This window comes from Microtus oregoni, unplaced genomic scaffold (assembly GCF_018167655.1).
Source record: "Microtus oregoni isolate MIOR12 unplaced genomic scaffold, Mior012 000049F_ref0000343, whole genome shotgun sequence".
Classification (NCBI taxonomy): Eukaryota; Metazoa; Chordata; class Mammalia; order Rodentia; family Cricetidae; genus Microtus; species Microtus oregoni.
This window is the reverse complement of record NW_024543223.1, coordinates 5,552,884-5,577,110: the sequence shown is the minus strand read 5'-3', so window position 1 is coordinate 5,577,110 and position 24,227 is coordinate 5,552,884. Positions and strand designations below refer to the sequence as shown.

Sequence of the window (24,227 nt, the reverse complement as noted above, 5' to 3'; positions counted from 1 at the left end):
GAGCTCCTAAACAGCTCCTCCACCCAGCAAGGGAATGCTGACCAAGAACTGACAGCTGATAAGGAGGAGGAGGTCAAAAGAGGCTGGCCCTTTCCCAGCAGGGCGGGCCCAGCCGGCTGATGACTCAGGTTGCCTGATTGGAGACCAGTGGCCTGGGCAGGGCCTCCTGAGGACTGAGACAGTCATCCAGTGCAGGTAAAGGACCTGAAGGCTCCCTAGCCACCCCCTCCTCCTTGGCAGCATCTGCTCTCCAGGCAGGGTAAGTTCTAGAGGGTTCTGCTGGGTCTGCCCTGGGGACGGGGGGGGGGGGGTCTACAATCTGCTCACCTGTGAGAACAGGTAAGGGCTATAGAGGGGGTGCTAGGGTGGGCAGCACTTGAACAGGTCAGGTCTGGTCTGGAGCAGCAGGGAGGACAGGTTCCAGGTGGCTGTGGTCAAGGAGAGGGACACTAGTGTCCTCCAGTCTGAAAAGTGTGTGGAACTGGGCCCTGTCAGGGCTGAAGTCAGGTCTGAGGTAGAGGGTGTGGTCTTCCCACACTACTCAGAGCCAGACTGGACCAGTGCCTTGTGGAGTAGCAAAGTCCCCGTGGTCTGGGGCCACACGTGTTGGGTGAGTGTCTTTGGGCAGCTCCACTCCTCTGAGCACCAGTCCCCTCATCTAGCCACTGAGGGTGTACTTCTGGGTGCCCAGAGCAGTGTCTGCATGTGGCCAGTGACCACTGTTGCTACTGTACAGTACCAGGCATGCTGTAGACAAGCAGGAGTCCTGCAGAGTCTGCGATCTGACGGCAGGATGCTGGCCACCTTTTAATGTTTCCCACCTGCTGGACACCAGCACCAAAGGCCAGGGACCCTGTGCTGTTCTCCCAAACTCCTCCATTCTCAACCCAGCACAGGCCTCTCCTCTCCAGGGGCTAAAGTTGCTGCCAGCTACCAGCCCCTGGGAACAGTAGGGCTCTGACATCCTCCCATCCCCCTCCCCTCTCAGGCCAGGAATGAAAGGTAGTACTGCTGAGTGAGTCTGTTGGCCCTTGGATTTTAAGGCTGCCCCGGCCTGGTGAGTGTCTGTACTTTGTTCTGAAGCTCAGAAGGCCAGCTCAGGCCCTAGAGAAAGGGGTAGGCCTCCTGAGAATCTGTTTGTCCCTGGGTGCCATAAACCCAGGAATGTCTCCTTCTTGCCCCCCAGGGTGCCTTTGTAACCTGTGTGTGTGTATTGTAGTAGAGGCATGGCCCCAGCAGAACTTTGTTCATGGTGAAGGGTGTGTCTCTGCCCTCCAGAAACCCAACAGGGCTGAGGCTCACAATTCCACAAATTTGGAACAAGATGCCATTTCAAAAGCCTGCCTTATTTTCCCTGGTGCTTCAGGACTGTAGGAGAATCCTAGTTTCTGTAGTTAACAGCACGAGAAGGTGTGGCCCAAAGTCCTGTGCAGGTGCTGCTGTAGGAGGGCTGGGGTATGACCTTCATCAGGATCCCATCCCCTGTGCCCATCTCTGAGCCTCAGTCATTTGCCGTCCAAGTGTGTCTAGCCTTGTCCTCTGGTGGGGATTTAGAGACTTCAGTATTCGGAATGTGTCAGATGAAGGCAGGGTGAGAGTCCTGAACAGCCCTCTGTCCCCTCTGTTGGTGCCTCGTGTCAGGGTAGTGCAGGGATGTTAGCCTTTCTACAGCTGTGATAAAAACCAGGACCAAAAGCAGCTGGTGTGGGGAAGGTTTTCTTCAGCTTACAGTTTGTAGTCCACCATGCAGGGAAGCCAAGGCAGGGACCTGAAAGCCAAAACTGAAGCCGAGGCCATGGAGGAGTGCTGCTTTATCTTTTGTTTGTTTCAAGACAGGTTCTCACTATGTAGCTCTGACTGTCCTGGGACTCACTGTGTAGACCAGGTTGGCCCCAAACTCAGAGATCCACCTGCCTCTACCTGCTGAGTGCTGGGATTAAAGACCTGCCTGGTCTGCTTTTTCTTTCTTTAGACAGAATCTCACCATGTGCTCTAGCTGACCTGGAACTCATTATGTAGATCAGGTTGGCCTAAAATTCACAGAGATCCACCTGCCTCTGCCTCCCAAGGGCTGGGATTAAAATGTGTATGTCACCATGCCTAACCAGTTTGCTTTCTTATATATCATGTGACCACCTGCCAAAACCATCCACATTAATCATTTATCAAGAAAATGGTCCACAGAGGAGCCTACAGGCCAATCTTATAGAGGTATTTTCTCCATTGAGGTTCCTTCTTCCCAGCTGGCCCTAGCTTATGTTAGACAAACAAGTAACCAACACAAGGGGTTATCCACTCAGGATCTAGTGCAGATGTTAATACAGCTGGAGGCCTCTCCACATTCAAATCCCTGAATGTATTATTCTGTCCCAGAACCACTCTCCCGGCTTCAGTTTTAATAAGATCCACCATGCACTAGTAACCCATGGAATTATTTTTGTTTGTTTGTTTGTTTGTTTTGCCTATGTTTGTTTGTTTTGTTTACACGTCTTGGAGTGTCCCCCTGTTCCCCTGATTGTGTCTCCACTGAGGTCCGCTCTTTGTTCTGTGCTGGTCAGTGTCTCCTGAGAACACCAAGGGTGTCACGCCCATTTTCACAATGTCATCAGATGGTTTCACTCCAAAGTCCCCTGAACTCCCCTGTGACACCCTCTCTGCGGGCCCCATGCATCCTAGGAACCTGGTTTCTTTTCACCTGCAGAGGAATGGAGTGTGCTCTAGTGCCCAGGTGGCATGAGCTTGCTCCTGCCTCGCTTCCTGCCCGATGTGTCTCCAGAGCATACTTCGTGGGCATGCAGGGAAAGTCCTGGCTTTTTATCATTGCACTTGCTATGCAGTGTGGGAGGGAGTGTGACTTATCTGACACCAGGCTATTTCCAAGGTGCTGGGTGTTGTAAACAGCTGGGTTGGTTGGCACCTGTCCCCACACCGGAGGCAGCAATCTGAACAGGAGAATCCAGGAATGAGGCTGCTGGCCAAAGGTGACTGCAATTGTGATTGCAAGTCTTGGTGACCTAGTGGTGCTCTGATCTGGGCTACCTGCCAAGGATGTGGTGACGGATGTCAGTGCTGCTGATCTAACCTTGGCAGTGACAAAGGGGGCCTTGTCAGGGGCCAGTCAACATCTTGTCAAGTTTTAAGGTAATAGATAGGAATGGGGGAAGTCAGCCCTCTTTGGACTACCGTTGCTCAAATGTAGGTGTCTGGTGAGATCTGTTACCCAACTGTTTCTTGTCCCCACTGTCGTCCCCTCGGGGGTAAAGGAGGACTGGGACCATCACTGCAGATGTGTCTCACCATGGCGTGAGCTTGCCTCCACCTCCCTCCTCTGTCAGGTCCACTTAGGACTCGTCCACCTTGAGTATCACGCGGCCCAGCACTCTACACCCATGCAGCCTCCAAGACCCGCTCAAGAATCAACCAACTGAGTTCTAAAAGTCTTCCCTGACTGCAGAGCAGAGTGAATGCCCGCCCCACGTGTCCCCCTACCCCGTTCCACATACACAGTAGGATTTGCCTGGGTTTGTGGGATTGGGTGATGGGATCCCAGGACCCTGATGTTGGTTCTGACCCTGGCCCCTTGCTTTGCTGGTCATGAGTCTGTATGATAGGATTGCTCTGGTCCCCTCTAAACTGTCCTGGGGAAGTCACCATGTATGGTACACTTAGGGAGTAATTGTCAGGTTTCTTGTAGTCGGGGTAGGAGAGTAACATGTTTGTGGAATGCACTGAGTGGCCTATGTCGTGTCCCCTCCCCACCACCCCGTTTACCTACTGTCTGTGGTAGTTTGAATGCATTTGGCCCACAGAAGCTCTAGGGAGTGGAGGAGGCTGGACGACACACACCTTTAATCCAGACCTTGAGGCTGGAGGGCACACCTTTAATCTTGGCCACACCTTCTGTTGGAAGTGTGTCACTGTAGGGTTGGGCTTTGAGGTCCTTTTCTTCCCTCAGTGTGACAGTCAACTTCCTGATGTCTGCCAGATGCAGCACCCTGGGCTCCAGGAGCATGTCTGCCTCCACACTGCCATGCTCCCCTTCATGATCGTAATGGGCGGAGTCTCTGAACTGTAAGCAAGACACTCTCAACTAAATGTTTTCTTTAAAAGAGTTGCTGTGGCCAATGGCATTTCTTCGCAGCAATAGTAACCCCAAGACACGGTCTCAATAACTTTTCTATTGCTGTTAAAAGACATCATGACCAAGGCAAATTCCAAATGAAAGCATTTAACTGGGACTTGCTTCCAGTATCAGAGGATAAATCAGTGACAATCACGGCAGGGAACCTGGGGGCAAAGAGGCAGGCGTGGCACTGGAGCAGTAGCTGAGAGCTTATGTACTGATCCAGGGCAGGGGCAGCTTGACACAGGCCTTGGTGTGGGCTTTTGAAACCTAAAAGTCCCCCACCCATGACACACCTCCTCCAAGGCCACACACCTCCTAATCCTGCCTAAACAGTCCACCCACTAGGAACCAAACATTCAAATATATACCTGTGGTCAGGCAGTGGTGGTGCACACCTTTAAACCCAGCACTCGGTAGGCAGAGGTAGGCAGATCTCTGAATTGGAGGCCAGTCTGGACTTCATGGTGAGTTACAGGGCAGCCAGGCCACACAGAGAAACCCTATCTCCAAAAACAAACAAACAAACAAAAACAAAACAAAAAATCATATATATAAGCCTATAGAAACCATTCTCATTCAAAGCACCATGCTTAGCTAGATTTAGGGCCATTATCTTATACCTTGTGTATTAGTCGGGGTTCTCAAGAGGAACAGAACAAACAGAATGAACATAAATTTTGTCAACATATAAAGAGAATTTATTAGAATGGTTTACCATCTGTAGTTCAGCTACTTCAACAATGTCTGGAGGTAGTTTTTCAGTCCACGAGGCTGGATGTCTCAAGTGGTCTTCAGTATATGCTGGACTCCTAAAGGCTTCAAATCCAGTGAGGGAACGGGCTTGCCAGAGTGGGCGAGAGCAGGCGAAGAGAACAAGCTTCCTTCTTCCACGTCCTTTACAGAGGCTGCCAGCAGAAGGTGTGGCACACATGAAAGGTGGGTCTTCCCAGGTTAAAAATAAGTCTTTTTTTTTTTTTAAGAAAAAGAAAAATCCTTCACAGGTATGCTCAGCCACCTGGGTTTTAGCTCATTGCGGCTGTGGCGAACTGACAGCCAAGAACAGATATCACGCGTTGAGCTGTCCTCCACCTGCTGCCTCATTTTCTTGCTCAAATTGTTCTAGCTGCATCCACTGGGACCTTTTCAAGTGAGTATCCGTGTCCTCTTGGCATAGTCATATCACAGTGGGCACCTGTTGAGCCACCAATAATTCATTCACCCATCTATCTGTCTGTCTGTCTGTCTATTGGTCTGCCTGCATTCCGGCCTATTATCTGCTTACCTACCTATCCGTGGTTGATTCATCAGCCCATCAGTCCACCAATTGTATTCTCTTGCCTCTTGGCACCTCCAGCCACTCCGTGACCATATGGAAATGCATTCAGTCACATTTCCTGAGCCCCAGCTGTCTGGGCATTCCACATCCAGGCCATTTCCACCCATCTACAGCCAAGATTTAGTCACTGGCCTATTGCCTGTCCTGTCCCAGTGGTGGGGGAGGAGCTATTTTATTTGTCTGGCCCCGATAGCTATCATTGCCACTTGACCGTGAACTCTTGTGGGTGGCTCGGCCACATCTCTGATGCTCAGCACTGGTCCGTCTCTACTCTTACCCGGCTGAACTATCATGAGTAAAGATAACAGCTTCCTTTGTGCCCCTGCTTCTTCATACCTAGCAGGTGCTGAGCCAGGCAGACCTGGAGGCTGAATTTGAGGTAGCTATCCAGAGGACTCATCTGAACTGTCAACTCCAGAACCTGCTCTTCTTCAGTCACCTCTGAGGAGAGTTGTGTATGGGGGTGAACAGTGGGAGATAGGTGTCTGTCTCCAGGTTGTCTTTTGTGTACGAATAGTATGAATAGAGGCGAAGGGCAAGCCCCTTCCTTTAGCAGACGAGAAGAGACCCCACAGTACACACCTGGCTTGGCATCAGAGCAGTGATCCCTCTGGTCACTCCTCCATTACATCACTTGGGAAACATCACAGCTGGGCTCCGGGGTTGTGAAGGGTGCAGGTGTGACTGTCACCTTGGGGCTTCCTGCTCAGAGCAGGCAGGGAGGGCTTGCCTGCGGATGCCCCTCTGTCTCTCCAGGGCCATACACGATGTTCCACAGGAGGCGGGAGGGAAATATAGGAGCCAAGCCTGATTCCAGGCTCCAGGTAAGCAGTCCCCTCGCACTTAGCTGGCACAAGAGCAGGACAAAGGAGGACTGGGTACATGCAGTTTGCTTGGTTGGAGAGATCAGGGAGGGGGCCTTTGGCATCCACAGCTGATGTTGAGCTTGCAGCTGAAGCAAAGGTAGCTTGGGGTGTGTGGTGTGGCAGGCACACCGACAGCACTAGAGGTTTAGCTAGGAGTGAAGAAATGGAAAGCGGCTGAGAGAGCAAGTGGGTCTGTGTGTGCCTCCGTAACAACCGAAGTGGGTCTGTGGTGTGCCTCCGTAACAACCGCAGTGGGTCTGTGTGTGCCTCCGTAACAACCGAAGTGGGTCTGTGTGTGCCTCCGTAACAACCGCAGTGGGTCTGTGTGTGCCTCCGTAACAACCGCAGTGGGTCTGTGTGTGCCTCCGTAACAACCGAAGTGGGTCTGTGTGTGCCTCCGTAACAACCGAAGTGGGTCTGTGTGTGCCTCCGTAACAACCGAAGTGGGTCTGTGTGTGCCTCCCTAACAACCGAAGTGGGTCTGTGTGTGCCTCCGTAACAACCGCAGTGGGTCTGTGTGTGCCTCCGTAACAACCGAAGTGGGTCTGTGTGTGCCTCCGTAACAACCGAAGTGGGTCTGTGTGTGCCTCCGTAACAACCGAAGTGGCCTCAGAGCTGTTGCCCCCATTTTAAGCCTGTGGCTGATGTTGGGGGGCAGGGCTGCAGAAATCCCTGCTTCAAGTCCTCCTGCCCACCTTAGAGGGCAGTAATACGGCCTGGGGACCTCAGTTTCCGGAAAGAACTCTTAGCTGATATAATTTTGTTTCTCACAGAGGTGCATGGGAAGTGTGTGCTTAGACTGGTTGATGTTTGCAGGACACTGCAGAGACACAAACTGGGTTCAGGGCTAGGCAGCTTTGACACAGGGAGAATCAGGCTAGGGTGCATCCCCAAGGCTGTACCCGTATGTAGACAGAGCTGATCTCTAAGAATTAGCCTGGAAATGAAAATATATTGAAGTCCCTCTTTCCTGTGCAAGGGGCTGAGGGTGACTCTCTTCACAAGCCTCAGTTTCCCCGTGTGCAGTCCTGAAGGATGTCAACTGCTGCCTTGTCACCCAAAAGTCTTCCTTAGAACCACGAGAAAACAGATGGTTTACTGTCCTCTGTGTGACTGTGTCCACCCTCCCAGAGTAGAGAAAGCTTGCATTCCTGTATTCTACACAAGTCAGCTGCTCGCACCATCTCTTAGCCCCATCTCATGTCCTAACAGGGATTCCCCCGCACTGAGGCTTTGCATGCCCAGTCTGTCACAGGGGCCTAAGTGAGCCACTGGTATTCAGGACAGCATGACCTTATCTGCCTCAAGGCCTCAACAGAGCAGTCCACAGACCACACTCATAGGCCAGACCTGGTCCCCTGCTGTGAAAAGTGGTGGTGGAGGATGGTCATGCCTATCCTTGGCTACTTCTCTAATGCCCCATTATGATGGCAGAATTATAACAGACGTGACGGTCAGCAAAGCTAAACACATTTCTTCTCTGGGCCTTAAAGTATGCTTGTCTTCATGTTCTCTAATGATCTTTGAGGCTCTGCTGGAGGCCTCTGCTCTACTGAGCTCAACATTTTTATAGTCCGTTACAGATTAACCGCAGGGCAGGGCGGCTAGCCTCTCCTAGCTGCCCGTGTTAGGGAGTGGGTTGCTTCCAGAGGCTTAGTCCTCTGGGATATACTTGGGCTTAAGTGGTTTTCAGAGCTCACCTGTCCTCTTGGAGACCCCTCACAATAATACATCTTTGCCTAGTTTCCCTCCAGAGTTTGGCTTAGAATCTTCCACTTCCAGGAAGTCCTGCTTCTGTTGTCTGCCTTACCTGCCCTCCAAGTCAGTCATGGCATCCTGGTATCAGAGTTGATACAGTGGGCCACCATGGTTTTGGGGCTTCAAGCCATAGCTGGATCCTGGTGGGCAGATGTGGACTCTCTCATTGGTAGAGCCTGGAGCAGAAGAACCTTGCAATGGTACACTTGTCTCCAAAGAAGCCTTTGAGTGTGCCACACAAGGGGATACTATGCAGAGGGTGTGGAATTAGAGCCTCAGAGTATGTTTGGGGAGAACAAGGACACTAGGTGAGAGGGCCAGGAACTTTCCTTTGTCCCCACTGTGGTTTAATGGCACCATGGCCTCCCCGGGATGGCTCTGTCCCCTGTCTTAGATGCATCCTGCTCTTTCATTTAATAGTCACAGGACAGTCCAAAATAGTAGCTGTGCCTATGACTTCATTAAATGTGTGCCTCATTGGCCTGGGTGGGCAGGGAGAGCCTGCCTCAGAAGGCGAGCTTCTGTCAGCGAGACCTCCCTGAGGAGGATAACATACCTTCCCCGTAGCTCCATCTGTGACTTCCCCTCCTGGGGCAGGTGAGGAAATGAGAAGAGCTGGGACAAGAGGTGCGACGGGTGAGGAGCAACTGGCTATGGGTCACTCTCGTGCCTAATGTATCTCAGTAGCGCCGAGGAAGTTATGTGATGAAGAGGGACGAGAAGTGGGGCCACTGCTGTTTGGCTTGGCTTTTAAAGCATGAGCCTGGGATGCTCTGGAAACCTCATCTCTCAGGGTAGGGCCTGATTTTGGGGGTTCCTAGGAATAGGGCCTGCTGCCTCTGTCTAGACATAGATACCAAAGAGTGAGGGGGTAAGGGAGAAAAGACCCTGGTTCCAGTGCTTGCCTATATTGAAGAACCCTGGGAAAGATACGTCTCTATTTGATATCAAACCTGTTGGGGTCACTGGGATGACAGTTGCACTGGGCTGTCACAAAGTCCCATGGTGTGATCTACCCAAGGGATCAGCATCATGGCAATGACAACTTGAACATGCTACAGCCATGTCATGGATCAGAACTGTGGGAGCCGAGTGCCCCCCCCCCCAACTCTACTTTTTGCAAAGGGGAAACTGAGGCTCAGGAAAGTGACAGGTTCTTCTGGAGGGATCTCAAGAGAGGCAGACTGGGGTTTGAGTGGCCCTCTGGAAGCCAGAGCTATGTGGTTTTGGTTTGTACCTCATAACTTGAGGATGGCCCTACTGAAGAGCCCTGGATCAGAAAGATGGTTCCCCTACTGGATGGCCCCGGAGTGCCCTGCACACACTGGGGGAGTCTCTCAGAAAATCCCCCTGGCCTTGGGCCAAGAGAGCAGCTTCTGAGACAAACAGGATACTGGTTTGGGCGCAGTGGGGACAATAGCCGGGAGAGGAAATACTTCCAGACCCATGTATGGGTGTGGGCTTGCAGGGACCTCTACTGACACAGCTTTCAGAAAAACAGGCCTAGTGGGAGGCTAGCATCCCATGGGTCTATGTTCTCTGGAGAGAGATGTGAAACATAGTGTACCTACATCCTCAGAACCCCTCACAAATGGAGACAGGCAGGCGGGAGAGACCCACAGTACCTAGCCAGTGTGGCAGGCAGACCAGCCCCATTTTTCAGGGTGGGCTCTGCATGGGCCTGAGGTCATAGGGAAGTTCTCAGGATAGACTTCAGCCTGTGGGAAAGGGAAAGTGTCTACCCGCTCAGGCCGGTTCCAAGGCTGTAGTACCTGCAAGCTGAAAAGGAGGCTGGCCCGTTCCAGAATGGACCCGTTGGAATCAGAGGGCTGAGATGGTGCCAGGGGCAGAGTGAGAAGCAGGGCATGTGTATTTCGTGCAATATGCATGCAGACATATGTGTGAGGCCTGCGTACCCACACACATGTCTCTGAGGCCACCCACATATCTGCATGCATGTGTACGCACGTGTGTAGCAGGGAAAAGGGAACAGAGAGCTGGACTGGGGTTAGCAGGGCCTTAGGGCCGGCTTCCGGTGGACTTCCCCAATCTCAGCATTGAGGGTGTCCCCAGCCTTCACCACAGAGCACAAGGCTGGCAGTGAGCAGGCAGTGACAGGGCCTGGCTCTGGTCCACAAGGAGCTAATGATCAACCGGTCAGTGGAGAGCTTGGAGTACTCAGCCCGCCTTGGGTCTCCAGGCCCCTAGGCTCAGGGAGGAAGCAGGGCAGGAAACAGGGGGGCGGTGGCAGTACTGATCAGTCAGCCAGCCGGCTGTGGGCGGCCCCTGCCTGTCCAGGCCAGCTGGAGACAGACAGCCTGTGGGCCGGCCAGTCAGCAAGGAGCTGAGCCAGACGTGGCCACCTGGCACCTGCGTCCCTGAGCCTGGAAGGCGGTTCTCTGAGGAACCAAGTGCAGGTAAGGGGGGCTCCGGAAAGGGACATGGATTTTGTGAGTTGGCTGTGATTGGTAGAGCCAGGCTTTGCCACAACTGTATCTAAGAATAGTATTCAACCTTCCTCTTTCTTCTGGCTTGTTTAGGGTTGGGCTGTGCCAGAACCCTGCCAGGGAGCTGTTAGAGACTGGCACTCAGCACCCCAGGGTTCTTCTGCTAGACTGTCAAGATTGCTCAGATGAGACCAACAGCTAATTGTGACCTGGCCCTTGCGAATGTGTCCTTGAGGTCGGGAAAAGACATGGGATTCAAAAGCCAGTGGGCCCCAGTATTGAACTCTAGTTTTTGTTCATTGCAGCCCATGACAAGAACGCCCATGCTAGTGTGGAGCTTGTGGCGCCCCTGTGTCTGTGACCGGGCCACTGTGAGGTCACTCTGGGTCTCTATGTTAACCAATGAAATGCATATCTTGGCTAGGGTTACTGACTACTGTCTCTGGAGACCTCATAGGAGCAGCCTGTTTTAGGGCTCTAGCACTCCAGGGCTCCAGGACCTGTGCTCGGGGTGAGGGACCAGACTCCCGCCACCTGACTTACAGTCCCCTGCTTTTGGGACTGTGGCTGGGCCAAACCTTGTGTTCCACATCTGTGGCATGGGTGGAGTGAGGGTCATCCTCCTGGCTGAGGTAAAGGTGAAGCCTGAGGAGGGTGCTGAAAGGTGCCACCTTTACATGACCGTCACTAGGTTGCTGGTTTCACGGAACTTTTTGCAGCAGGCGGGATGCCAGTGTCTTAAGTGTGTGGAGTCACAGATGCCACGATGTGGGTGTGTGAAGCCCATTTCCCAGGAGAGAAACCTTCAGGCTGTCACCGTGTTTATGGCTGCCATAACAGACTGTGACAGAAATTGTTCTCTTAGGGTTTGAAGGCCAGGAGTCAGAGACAAGGAAGGGTACAGCCTCCAGAGCTCCCAAGGCAAGGTCCTTCCTGCTTCTTCCAGACTCTGCTTGTGCCTGAGTGGCTCCTGCCTCTGTCATGTGCCCTCCTCGTCTGTGTGCCCTGGTCTTTGTAGACCCCAGGCACCAGGCAGAGGCTCACTCTAATCTGGCATGACCACCTATCTGTTGAGACCATTCTAATCCAACATCCAACAGGACTGAGGGTAGCTTCATCTGAAACCACCTGTTTCCAACCAAGTCCCCACCCTGTGGAGAACACTGCCACCTCCAGGCAAAGTCTCAACAGTCCTGCAAAGCCTAGTTTCAGGAAGTCCATTGATGGGTCTCCGGCCAGATCTTTTGAGACACAGGCAGGGCCAACCATAGAGGCTCCTCCGTCCAGCCTACAGTACTGATGCCGGCTGTAAGCCAGCGTGCTGTCTGCCTGCTTGATGTTCCTAACACCCTGAGTGGGTGTTTTCGTTCTCATTTTACGGGTCGGTAAACTGAGGCATAGAACATTTCCCCCACTGAGATTGGTCCTAGGTCTCTGTGTTCCAGCAGTAAACTAGGTGGGCGTTGGAGGTCAGAGCCTGCGGTGATGGACCTGGGGTCACCTCATGCTTCTGCCGCCTGGGCAGAAAGCAAAGGCTGGAAGGAGACTCCGTACACCACTTTTAGTCACTTGAACCCAGCACGTGTACTTTTGAGGCTTTTGGACACCATCTGGGGCTGGGCTGGCTGGACTCCGGGTTGCTTCTCTTGCTGGAGCAGGCCAAGCAAGCCTGTGGAGATCTGTGTAGGGAGGAGGTGGCTCCACATTTGCAGACAGGGCCCACGTCCTCTTTGGGGCTCTTATGCCCCACTGTGATTGCAGTTTGGGGGCCTTCAATGAGTAGGTGGAAGTTCCCTCAGCTGGGAGTCCCATTTCTTGAGAAACACTTCAAGCCCAGTCCCAGGTCTGTGTGAGACCCCTGAGTGCCTCCCTGACCCAGGAATGGAAAGTTTAGTGGGCATCGGTCAGCTTCTGTAGTGACACTGGCCAGCCTGGAGGTAGGGACACCTGAAGGTCTAAGTGGCAGAGAGAGAAGACTAAGAACACTGGGGTGGGACATGGTGAGTTGGGGGGGGGCAGTGATTGGAAGCCACAGACCCTATAGACCAGGGCCTCACTCAAGAGACTGGATCAAATACTTGGTTGAGGGCCCCGTTGTGTTACACCAGAGGGGATCAGAAGTCACCTACCCCTTGGGCATGTACCTATCCTCACAGACCTGGGCAAGAAAGACTGTGGGCCTCTGCGGTGGTAGGAACCAGGGTGACAGTTTGGTAAACTAAGGCAGGGAAGGACACAAGTCCAGGCTCAGGCTGGTCTTAGGTTGTGGAGGGGGTCAGGCTGATAGGGCCAGTGCCTGAAGGATGGCCTGGAGGATCTCAGGCATGACCAGCTGGGACCGTGCCTTAGGACAGGGGACAGGAGGGCAGACTTGGTCTGTAATTCTGTCCCTGTGCTGTGAACTGGGCCATGCCAGGATCCTGGGGCCTGAAGTTGTTTGTTTGTTTGTTTTCCTTTGTGATTGAATGTTGAGGTAAACAGGTGTCTGTAGGGATCCAGGGTCCTCTTGGTACCCTTGGTATGAGATATCTCTTTCCTATCTGCATATCTCAGATCTTAGCCTTCAGGCATAGTTGGAGAATGAGAAGGATTTGTCCGCAAATAAACCTATTGGATTCCATGAAAGGCAGGTCCTGGATGGGTAGGTCAGGGGCTCACTGAGGCCACTTCTCCTAGGGACCCAAGTCTCCTCCCTGTGAATCTCTCTCCTTTTCCAGCTGCCTACCCCCAAGGTTAGGTGACCACCTGCAGCTGACACTCCTTGCTATGTGACTGACTACCCAGCTGCTCACAGGCCTGGCACAGGTTAGGGGGCAGCAGTGTTTATTGCAACAACAGAATGGGGATCCTGCCACCCTTGATCTGTAGAAGGGAAGATGCCATGAGTTAGGCCAGGGCCAGTCCTCATGGTGCCAGCAGTGCCCATGGGGACTTGCATTGACTCCTCCCGTTCCTGATTCAGCCATCTAGGGTTCTGTCACTCTGTGCCGAATCCCTGCTGGGGTCTCTGTGGGCAACTCCCAGGGAAAGTTCTCCCTCCCCCACAAGATGGCCAGCCTCCTGAACGCTACAGGGAGCAGCAGGTAGAAGGCTCTTGGGCTCACAGTCAGTATCAGTGAAGGGAGTTACAGATTCCTCCCCACCACTAGAAATGGGCATCACTCAGGTGGTGGTGGTACACACCTTTAATCCCAGCACTTGGGAGGCAGAGGTAGGTGGATCTCTGTGAGTTTGAGACCAATCAGGTCTACAAATTTAGCTCCAGGGCAGCTAGGACTATTACACAGAGAAACCCTGTCTCGAAATAAAAAAAAAGTTTGTGCACAGTTTCAGCCTCAGTTTCCCCATTTGTAAAGTGGAAGTTCCATGGGCCTTGGCCCCAGGCAGTAGATGACTGGTAAGTAGGTGTGTAGCCTATGTCTCTAAACCTCCTAAAGCTAAGCCTGGCTGGCTGGCCCGGTTCCATGTGCTTGGGCAGTTCTTGGGGAGGGAGCAGGAACCAGGCCAGGCAGTCCTGATGTACCTAATGTACAATGAGTCTCATAAAGGTTCTGTTGCCCTATTTTGGGGGGAAGACCGGTCACAGCACCCCTGGCTTTTCTACTCCAGCCTCTCCTCTCCACTACACCCTACACCCTGCACAAGCACACACACACACACACACACACACACACACACACAGAGAGAGAAAAAAAAAACCAGGCATGGCAGCAAACCCCTTAGTCCTGGGTAAAAGTTTGCTGGCACCTCTGCTTTCTGCATCGTAGGCCTGGGCTCCTGCCCATCCTAGTCCTGTGACCTATATCCTAGATCTGAAAGGAGCCCAGATGCCCCACTTCCCTGTCTACCTCTGCTGGCGGGAGTTCCCCATCACAGATCAGTAGGCATGGGCCATTCATGGTAGCAGTTGGTGGCACATGTGGGCTCTGGTCGCACTCTGCCAGCTGGGTTTCTGGATCTGTATCTGGGTATCCCATGCCCAGTATGGGGTAAGAAAGGGTAGGGTCAGACTGTGGACTCAGTAAGAGGGTGCCCCCATGACTGTTCTGTCTACAGAGATGAAAGCTTCCGACCCTCGGCAGATACTCTGTCCTGAAGTGAGAGAGGCCTGTAGGCTGGAGTGTTCTGAACGACATTCAACCAACCTCTGCATAGGGCCCTTTGTCCTTTCTGAGGGTGTTGTGGCTAGCCCTGTCACAATTACCAAAGCTGAGAGTCTAGCCTGTGCTCCATAGCCCTGCCTGTGGCCCCTTCCATTCACTCACCTGCATCTGGTGCTCTGTGCCCTCTGATGGATGATAGAACCATTCAGGAACATGGCTGTCCCGTTACATTGTTCTTCTATCACTTCTGACACCAGGGAAGAGTGAGGCACAGTGACAGGTCCTGGGGTCACCAGTAATACTGAGGTCATGGGGTCTGGAACCCCATAGCCTACAAAACCGAGATCCCTTCTCTCCCCTTCCCTCCCTTCTCTCTCCTTTCCACCCCTCCCTCCCCTTTTCTCCCTTCTTTCCCTCTTTGCCTATCTCTGAGCTGATTCCCTCACCCCTAGCTAGATGGGGTGTGTGATCATCCCATTGAAAACCAGCATCCACAGGTGTCTGATGGAGGCCTGGGCTCATTCCTGTCCCCACAGCATCCTGTACATCTACAAGGATGTCTGAGCAGCTGTCTCAGGTCGGACACTGAGCCATTTCTCAGGGACCTCCTGCAGAGCAAGAAGGGAGATACCCAGCACCCCACCAAACCTGTCTTGTCAGATGAGGTGCCTTTGATTTGATGTCCTTGTTGGTGCCCGGTTCTGAGGAAGCCTAATTCAGCTGTCTGACTGAGCTTGGGAGGAAGTTGTCAAGTGGAGCTCTGAAAAGTTGCTTGGGGGATTCACTGGTGAAGGGTCTGGGTTCTCTGGTCAAAAATATCAGCCTCTGCACAAAGGCCCCACCATTGTAAAAAACATGGCAGACATGAGGGTCTGAAGAGGTGGGTGAGATGGCCTGAGGTGTAGGAAGAGCATGCAGAAACTTATGGGTCTGGTCCCCAGATCAGGCTGTGGGGTCACCTGTGGCAAACAAAGCTCACTGCCGGATCTTGGAGGTGCTGGGCACCCTGTATTGCCAGTCTTCTCTTCTCTTGACCTGCCTCTAACCACAACATCCTGTCACTAAGAGACCTGTCATCTGACCACTGTCCTCTCTTCACAGAAGGCCAACAACATGCCCAGCTCTTAGCCTTGAGGCCACTGTGTGTCATGAGGAGCTCCAGAGAGGAGGAGGTGACTGCTGAGCTATTCACCATGGGACGGGGCCCCGAGGAGCCTCCAAGAGGCTGTAGCCATGGGGACCAGATCCACAGTGTATGCGTGAGCATGCCCACTGGTCAAGAGAGAGCAGGGCCTGAGGAGGCTGAGGCAAGAGTCAAAGGTGGTGAGTACAGCTGCTGATGCCCATCTTATCCTCCTGTCCATTTGTCTACTGCATGTACTTCTGACTCTTCCATGCTGACAGAGCTGAGTGGGTACCCTGGTACTACTCACTGGGCCCACTGGGTTCAGTAAAGAAGGCCAGGCTTCTGAGCTGGGTGCAGTGCAGCTAGGCCCAGTGAGTCCTTTGCTGACCAGGGGCCTCTCTAAGAGCCTCAGTGATAGCAAAGTTGCCCTGGAGCCAACTTGCTCATCTAGAGAATGTTCTAGAAATACTCATGATGGACTGACTAGTCTATGCAATGCTATCCTGCTTTGTCCTCATTGGCTCCCTGCATTACTCAGAGTGGAGTGCCCTCCCATACGGCAAACCAAGGCTCAGGCTCAATAGTGACCAGGGCCAAGCCAGGACTGAAGTCTTTTCCTGAGGCTTGGTTTGTGCCACCTGCTGTGTGGCTACCCAGACACAGCTGGGCACTACAATGAGGAAGCCAGAGGGGCCACATCCCAGGAGGGCTCATTCTTATCATGGCTGTCCACAGGGTACTGCTAGACTTGGGCCTCAGTTTCCCCCACCTGAAAAACTTGAGAGGCAACCTTAGCAACCCCATGGGCCTCATCACTGCTGTCCTTGGGCCCTGACAGAGAAGAGAGAGGAAGAGGACCGGCCCTCCCATTTCTCAAGCTTCCTCATGCTGTATGACTGTTACTTGCTCAGCTGTCCGGTCTTTGGCCTCTAGAGCTAGCCAAATGCTACCTTCTAAGTCACTCCAGGTTGACACAAGAATAAATGACATACCAAGAGAAGGGAGCCCTAACCTCCCAGGCAGGCCTGGTGTGCAGAGGCTGGGTACCTGCTGATTGTAGACCTGCCATTTGGGCCTTCTGCCCCTGGGTGAGGAGGAGGAGGAGGAGCCTGGTGGTCTGGTACTGACTCAAAAACAGGAAATGGTCCTCCCAGGAAGGGAGGGTTGGCTGGGCTGGGGCCTGGGGAACCCACAGCTTGCCATGGCTCTCCTTTTCCTGGGCAGGAAAGCAAAAGGGAACATGCAGATAAGCAGGGAAGTCCTGAGGGTCACCCCCAGGCCACCCAGGGAGAGACTACCAGCTTGGGAAGCATTGTGGGCCATGTGGCCAGAAACTTCCCCTCGGGAGGCTGCTCTGTGGGTCCCAGAGATTGAACGCAAGTTGTCAGGCTCAGTAGCAAGCACCTTTGCCAGCAGGGACATCTTGCCTGCCCCTCTCCATGGTTAGGATACCTGCCACGCACACAGGTATAAGCTTTTGTGTAGACCCGATTCTTCATTTCTTTTGAGTGGACGCTTAGAAATTGGAATTACTGGGTTGTAAAGTAAACCCTAACATTGCGGCCACCACCATCACCACTACCACCACCATCACGACACATACACACACACACACACACACACACACACACACACACACACACACACACACTGTGGCATCAGAATGGCTGTAACCAGGCTCATTCAGTGACTTCTGTCTTGAGGACCACTGGCAGCAAGGCTACGCAGTGGATAGGACATCCTCAGTTCTGAGTCCTGGAAGGGTGGGGGCGGAGCAGCAGAAGTCACAAGAAACAGAGTAAGCGACTCTGGTCTCCTCCCATGAATGTTTCCAATGTGGCATTTCTCCGTGTTCACTGCTTCTCGCTCCGAGGGTATATATAGACATGACAATTTTTCTAAATTGTTTGAGAGCAAATTTTAGACATGCTGCCGTTGCATCTGGAAAGACATCTGGTAAGGGGGACAGAGTCAGAGATCTGAACTTGGAGAATGGTCAGAGCCATGAGGTGTGAACGGTGTCCTGAAGCTGCAGGGGGTAAGACTGCATGGAGCTGCATATACCAACCGATGGCACCTTAATTCACTCTGAGGCCCTTATCGGGTTCCAGAGCATGCTGGGTCAGGACCTGTTTCTTGCGGCATGCTACCAGGCTCACAGCTTACCCTCTTTGGGGGGTTTTATGAGGCATGCCAGGTGACTGATGAGAAAGGAGTCCAGTGGGTGCCAAGCCTTCTTTCTGAAGGACCGGGTTGTTTGGAGAATCTCTTGCCCCTCTAATCACCTTGTCTGGTATGTTGCAGATGCAGCTTCTCCCCGCAGCATGGCTGAGCTGGCTGCTGAAACCCGTCCCCGCCAAACGGCAGTATATCCCACAGGTGAGCATCAGGGCCTGGGTCTCACAACAGACCAGATCTGTGGTCTGTGTCAACAGCAGCACAGAGGTAGGTTGGTAGAGTGGGTGGACCTTCTGCTCACCATGGTTGGCTGGCTCATTGCTTTGAATCTAGGGAAGCAAGTCACAGTGGGGGCACTTGTCAGGAAAGAGCACTTGTCCCATGGTTGGGAATTGAAAGAGAGAGGAGACTGGTTTTGCAATCTCCCTGCCTTCTTCAGTGACTCCCACTCAGCCCCAATTTCATTGTTTTGGTTTCGTTTCTTTCTTTCTTTCTTTTTTTTTTTTTTTTTTTTGGTTTTTCGAGACAGGGTTTTGCTGTCCCTTTTTGAACCTGTCCTGGAACTCACTCTTGTAGACCAGGCTGGCCTCAAACTCTCAGAGATCCTGCCTCTGCCTCCTGAGTGCTGGGATTAAAGGTGTGTGCCACCACACCCAGTTGGTTTTGTTCTTTGAGACAGGGTAGCCTCAAACTCAAGGCAATCCTCCTGCTTTAGCCTTCTGTGTGCCAGGATTATAGGCATGAGTCACCACACCCAGCTTTGGCCCTCCCCTTGAAAGCCCCACCACCTCCTAACACCACAAGCTAAGGACTAAGACTTCAACACAGGGCCTTGGGGAGGGATCATTCCACGTCACCAGGTAAGCAAGTGTAGAGAGTCTCAGGAGCACGCCAAAATCCACCCAGGGCTTTGCCACATTAACATTATCTGGAACAAGGCAAATGCAAGTTCCTGCTTCAGGATGCTAAGGATAGATAGGCCTTCGATCCTAAGCCTCTCCACACAAGAAAGGCTGGAAGGTCAGGGTCAGCCTGTGCTTGCCTCTGCACCCTTACACTAGCATCTACTGAGGACAGTTGGGGAGCACTGCATATAGCATTGGGCTAAGGAAGTTCCCTTTGGAGCCTCTCCGTTATCTCCAGTTGTGGGAGGCCTGAGCACCCGGCTCTGCAATTGAACTTTCTCTTTTGCTGTTATCCCCATCTTCCTCAGAGTCCCCCTTTGGGGTGCTTAGTGCTGCCCGCAGTCGCTTGGGGTGCATGAACCATTGGGCAATTGCAAATGCAGAGCCTGCCCTTGCAGGGAAGAGGGAGTTCAAAAGCGCTCACAGCTCAGGTTCCTTGTGAAACGTAAGATTCCGGAGCAGTGCTTCTCAGTCTTCCTAACGTCTTGACCCTTTCATACAGTCCTTCATGGTGTCGTGACCCCCAACCACAAAATCATTTTGTTGCTACTTCCTAAGTGTATTTTTGCCACTGTGGTGAATTGTAAATACCTGATCTGGGGGGGGGGGTGATATACAATCCCAAAGGGGTCGCGACCCACAGGTTGAGAACCACTGTTCCAGACACTTCCACACTTCTCAGACTCTGGACCTTCGCCACTTGGGGTGAGAATATTGACATCAGAATCCCCAGGCCAGAAGATGCTGGCAGGTGCTCTGGACTATCCCACGGACGTGGGAACCAGCATCTCTCCTTCCTTCCCTCACACTCCTCTCCCACACCCCAGTATCCTCCGTGGAGAGAACGGCCCCTGAGAAGGCTGCTGCAAGTGACCTTGAGGGTCAGGGGGCCAGTTTGATTAGCATTTCCAAACACTGGGACAGATAAATTGGCTGCCCGGGAGCCTGGATTCTGGGGTGAGGCATTAGAGGAAATGACAGCAGAGGAAGGTCTAGCCCAGGTTAGGCACAGGGCACCGCAGGAAAAAGAGCTGAGACAGGGTGGAGGATGCTTTGACGTCTTGAAGCAGCAGAGAGGATCACACAGGGCCAACAGATTTTATTTTGGGGACAGGGTGGAGACGCTAATCACACGGGCAGCTTGCATTCAAAGTTACTGTGCTAGATGAAAAGGCTGCCACCTCAGCCACATTGAGACACTCTCAAGAGCCCTGAAACCCAAATGGTTGGCGGCCACTGAACGTAACATGCAGACAAACAGGGTATTCATCATGAAGAAAGACCCACTGGATTGTGCTACTCTACAGTTCTGGGAGCCAGGCCAGGTCATAGTACACAAGGTTCTGGATGTGTGGCTATCAGAACACCGTCTGAGAGAGGCCCGGGAGAGCTGGCTGCAGCTCAGCTGTCCCTTCCCAGCCAAGGCATCTTAAGGGTGGGGACTCTTGGTAGATTGGTAAAGGTGGGGGCAGGGCCCTTCTGAAGATGGGAAAGAGCCAGTATGGAGGCTTCAGAGTGCCTGGCATCCCCACAGTGGTTTGAGTTGGGCTCACCTCTGCAGCTGGGTTGTGGGAGTGGAGGATGAAGGTAACAGTTACTAAGGGACCCTGGCTGAATGGGTACTCTTTGCTGGCCCATGGGACGGATGAACATGAATCCCCTTCTTCCTGTGCAGGGTAGGCACAGCTAGGGAAACCACGACTGGAGAGGAAAATGGTGGCCCAGAGCCCTGTTCCCTACTTGAGGACACAGACAAAGAGTTGAGAGAATAAGGCTGAAGAGGAAACAGTCACTCGGGCCTTTACAGGCGTTGTGGAGTTTGTTGTATTATAGACTCCTGCTGAGGGGTGGAAGCTGTGGGGAGCATTTCCCCCATCAGACCAGATAAGCTGCCTGAACCACTTTCTGCTCCTTCAGATCTGACCCTGCAGTTGTTGGCCGTAAGGCGGAAGAGTGGACTGCGGAGCCCCAGCCTGCAGCAGGCCCTGAGGAGCCGGCTCCGCCTGCTGGAGAATGACAGCCGGGAAGTGGCTCGTGTGCTCGGCGTGAGTCAACCCAGGGGCCTAGGGAGCAAGTCAGGACAGAAGAGGAAGGTGACAGAGTTGAAGAGTCACTCAGGACAGTGAGGGACAGCACTGGGCTGTGTGTCACCATCGCAGACTTGGGGTAGAATCATGGCCCATGTGAAGGCAGCTCCTTTAGCTACACGCTGGAAATTCTTAGACTTTTGTCTTCAGTCAGACGCTGTATCACATAACCGCCTTCGCGCCCCTAGTACAGCCCTGGCTCTCCAGCTGCTCAACAAACTGTACCTCTGGGCTGCTGGTTCCAGGATTTGGATCCCAACTGACCACTTACAATAGGAAGTAGAGGACAGCCATAACGAGTTTTTGAAGTGTAAGGGAATGAATCCCGCACTTGTCATCCCAACCAGGGCCAGAGCCATGCACCTGTCCTCTGAGGCCACGGGGGATATTGTCACTCACTGTCTCTTCCTCTTAAGGAATTGTCAGCCAGGTTGCTGTCCATCCACAGTGACCAGGACCGGATCGTGGTGACGTTTAAGACTTTTGAAGAAATATGGAAGTTTTCCACCTACCACGCTCTTGGTAAGGCACAGTGGGCATCCACAGTGGGTTGTAGAGCCCCCTTTGGAGAAACCTAGCATTACATGTGGGACTCTGCTTTGGGGTCCCTCTCTGCATTTCTCAGAGGGAGGCTGGATGCACGCACCCAAGGACACCCTGGTACAGGCCTGTCTAATCGATAGCCCATGGACTATGTGCTGTCCAGGAAGGTTCAAATGTGAGCCAACACAGACTCATAAATTGACTTAAAACATGAGTTTTTGACTGGGTAGTGGTGCACACCCTTTAATCCCAGCAGAGTCAGGCAAACGGCCGAGTTCAAGGTCAACCTGGTCTATAGAGCCAGCTCCATCCAGAACAACCAGGGCTACATAGAGAAACCCTGTCTAGAAAAACAAAAAGCATGAGATTTAAAAAAAATATCAATTGTACAATTGTTTCCCAGTGTGGTTTTTAGGACTTTGTGGATGACAACGATGTATTCACACCTACAATCTCTGTGGATTCACCATTTCTCAGCCCTCCAGGCAGGCAGGGAGGAGTCACCAGAAGCTGCTGCATTGTTTAGTCTCGTATCAGTCAGCTTGGCCTTTGGATACTCTCTAGGTACCAGTCAGGGACTTTGCCATCCAGAAAACAGTAGCCTGTTTAGTTCCTGTCCTCCGTGTCCGCCGACATTTGTAAATGAAGGGTTCTCTCAGCATTTGCCCTGACTTTATAAAGGGAGTGAGGCCAGGCCTCCCAGCTAAACAGTCCTTGATAACAGGATGGATGGTCCCTATGCGGGCAGTGACACCCAGCATCCCACAGGCCTGCACATGATTGATGGAAGTGGGCATGGAGGACACTGGCATCACAGTGTGCAGAGCACTGCACTCTTGGTATCTCTGAACCCCAAGACACAAGGCCATATGAAGTAGTGAGTGAGTGGGCAGGTGTAACCCTAACAGCCCAGATAGTAAGATAGAGACCCACAGAATCTGGAGAAGAACCGTCTATCAGGGTCCTCTCTGGGTCTGGTATTTGAGGTCTTGGGGTTCTCTGCCCCTCCTGGAGCCTGTTGATAGTCAAACCTGGTCTTGCAGGCTTCACGCACCACTGCCTGGAGAACCTGCTGGTGGACCAGACCTTTTGGTTGCTCTCACCCAGTGAGGAGGAGGAGACGGCCATTCTCATGTATGTAAGCAAGGATGCCTTGAAGCAGACACACAAGAGCCTCCTCGCCCAGGAAGGTGGGCAGCAACGGTGACCATGGTTAGATCTCACGGGGCTGGGGACACTGTGGGGGATAGCTCTAGACACAGAGTGTCATGGGTGGGAGGCATGATGTAGCATAAGGTGCCCTAGACACTGTCACTGGTTAACAAAACTGTATGTGACTCTCAAAGAGGTGAGGGGTAAAGAGAATGGAGAGGAAGGGTTTTTGTCTATCACCCGGTGCTCTGAGCTTGTTGGCCTTATAGAAAAAGGGTCTTGAGTCCCCAGGAAGGAATCTCAGGGCTGCTTTTCTTTCCTGGCCATGGGCGTACACCAAGATGAGGCCAGGCTCCTTGGTGACATCGAAGCGCAATCCCATGTCTGTCCCTGAGTCTGAGCATGCCTCACAGTGTCAGTGGAGGTGAGGTTGGGACCTCCTTTGGGCCTCCACAGATGGGTATCCTGGGAAGAAGAGGGTGCAGTGGGCTCCTGTAGGGTCCCTGCCCTTACTGTGGGTCTCCTTGAAGTTAGGGCTGGCAGCTTTCCTGTTTGAAAGAGCTATGACTGCCCCACTGGTCACCCTGTTGACCATGTCTGTCCTTTCAAAGGGCCCTTCTTTGTTCTGTGTCCTGACCACCGTGTGAGAGTGACGCTGGGACCTCAGGGTGCAAGGAAGGGCTCCCAGGCCCTCAGGCGGACTTCGGGGGTCCCTCTGGGAGTGGCCATCCTGGAGACAGACTCATCTTCCCCCACGCCCAGCACATCCTCCAAGGCAGAAGCAGCAGAGGCCGAGCCAGAGCCCTTGACTCCATTCCACCAGTAGGTACCAAGCTCAAATCTCCATCCTGAGACCTTGGAACAGAGGAGGGGCTGCAGGAATCAGCTAAGATTTTTGGAGAAACTGAGGCCCAAGGTGGGGGCAGTTTGACCAGGCCACAGAGCAAATAGGATCCAGGAGTCGAAATCCAGATCCTTGCCTGGGCTGTGGGCCTTCAAATTGCTGGCCCCGGTTGCTCCAGGAGAGTGGCAGGGCACATGTTTTGCCAGGGGAGGAGGGTAGGGGGATCTTCATGGCTCATGGTAACAGGGGCGGCAGTGCCCCCTAGGGTGAGGCACCCAGCCTGGGTAGCACCACACATACCAGCCGCACACCTGGCAGGTATGTGGAAGAAGGGGCGGGATCCTTGTGCATCCTGAAGGGCTGCTACTCCTTGAGCATTCTATAGGGCACACCTGTCCCCAGTTTGAGACCACGGCACAGACCTCTTCTCCCCACTCCAGGTGGACTCTCAGGGTCCCATGGGATCCTGTCGATGAATCCATGGATAGACCGGGGACGCCTGAGGCCCAGCTGATGGGTGAGTATTAGACTTCCCTCCCGGTGGGAGAGGTAGCAGAAGACGGCAGGGACTAGTATTCTGGAAGTTTCTGTGTTTGTTCTGAATGTTCCCTAAGTCAGAAGAGGACATCCTTTCTACAATACTCAGAATTAGCTAAAGCTCAGAGAAGTTTAGGGCCCAACTAAATTGCCCAGCTCTTCAGGAAATGTGTTGGGACTCTTCTCACACCCCGCAGAGCCAGGAATGTGAACTCATAG

The 24,227-nt window shown here is 52.9% G+C and overlaps 1 protein-coding gene across 1 annotated transcript in view; it reads left to right on the top strand.

Annotated features, from left to right (window-relative positions):
- The first annotated feature begins 235 nt into the window (after window positions 1–235).
- Sh3tc1 (SH3 domain and tetratricopeptide repeats 1) overlaps window positions 236–24,227 on the top strand; it is a 43,077-nt gene continuing 19,085 nt past the window's right edge. Inside the window, exons 1-8 of the mRNA XM_041636189.1 lie at window positions 236–259; window positions 15,738–15,959; window positions 18,067–18,141; window positions 20,763–20,890; window positions 21,349–21,454; window positions 22,519–22,665; window positions 23,239–23,449; window positions 23,912–23,988. Coding sequence (XP_041492123.1) covers window positions 15,785–15,959; window positions 18,067–18,141; window positions 20,763–20,890; window positions 21,349–21,454; window positions 22,519–22,665; window positions 23,239–23,449; window positions 23,912–23,988 — 919 coding nt within the window. The 5' untranslated portion in view covers window positions 236–259; window positions 15,738–15,784. The remainder of the gene's footprint in view (window positions 260–15,737; window positions 15,960–18,066; window positions 18,142–20,762; window positions 20,891–21,348; window positions 21,455–22,518; window positions 22,666–23,238; window positions 23,450–23,911; window positions 23,989–24,227) is intronic.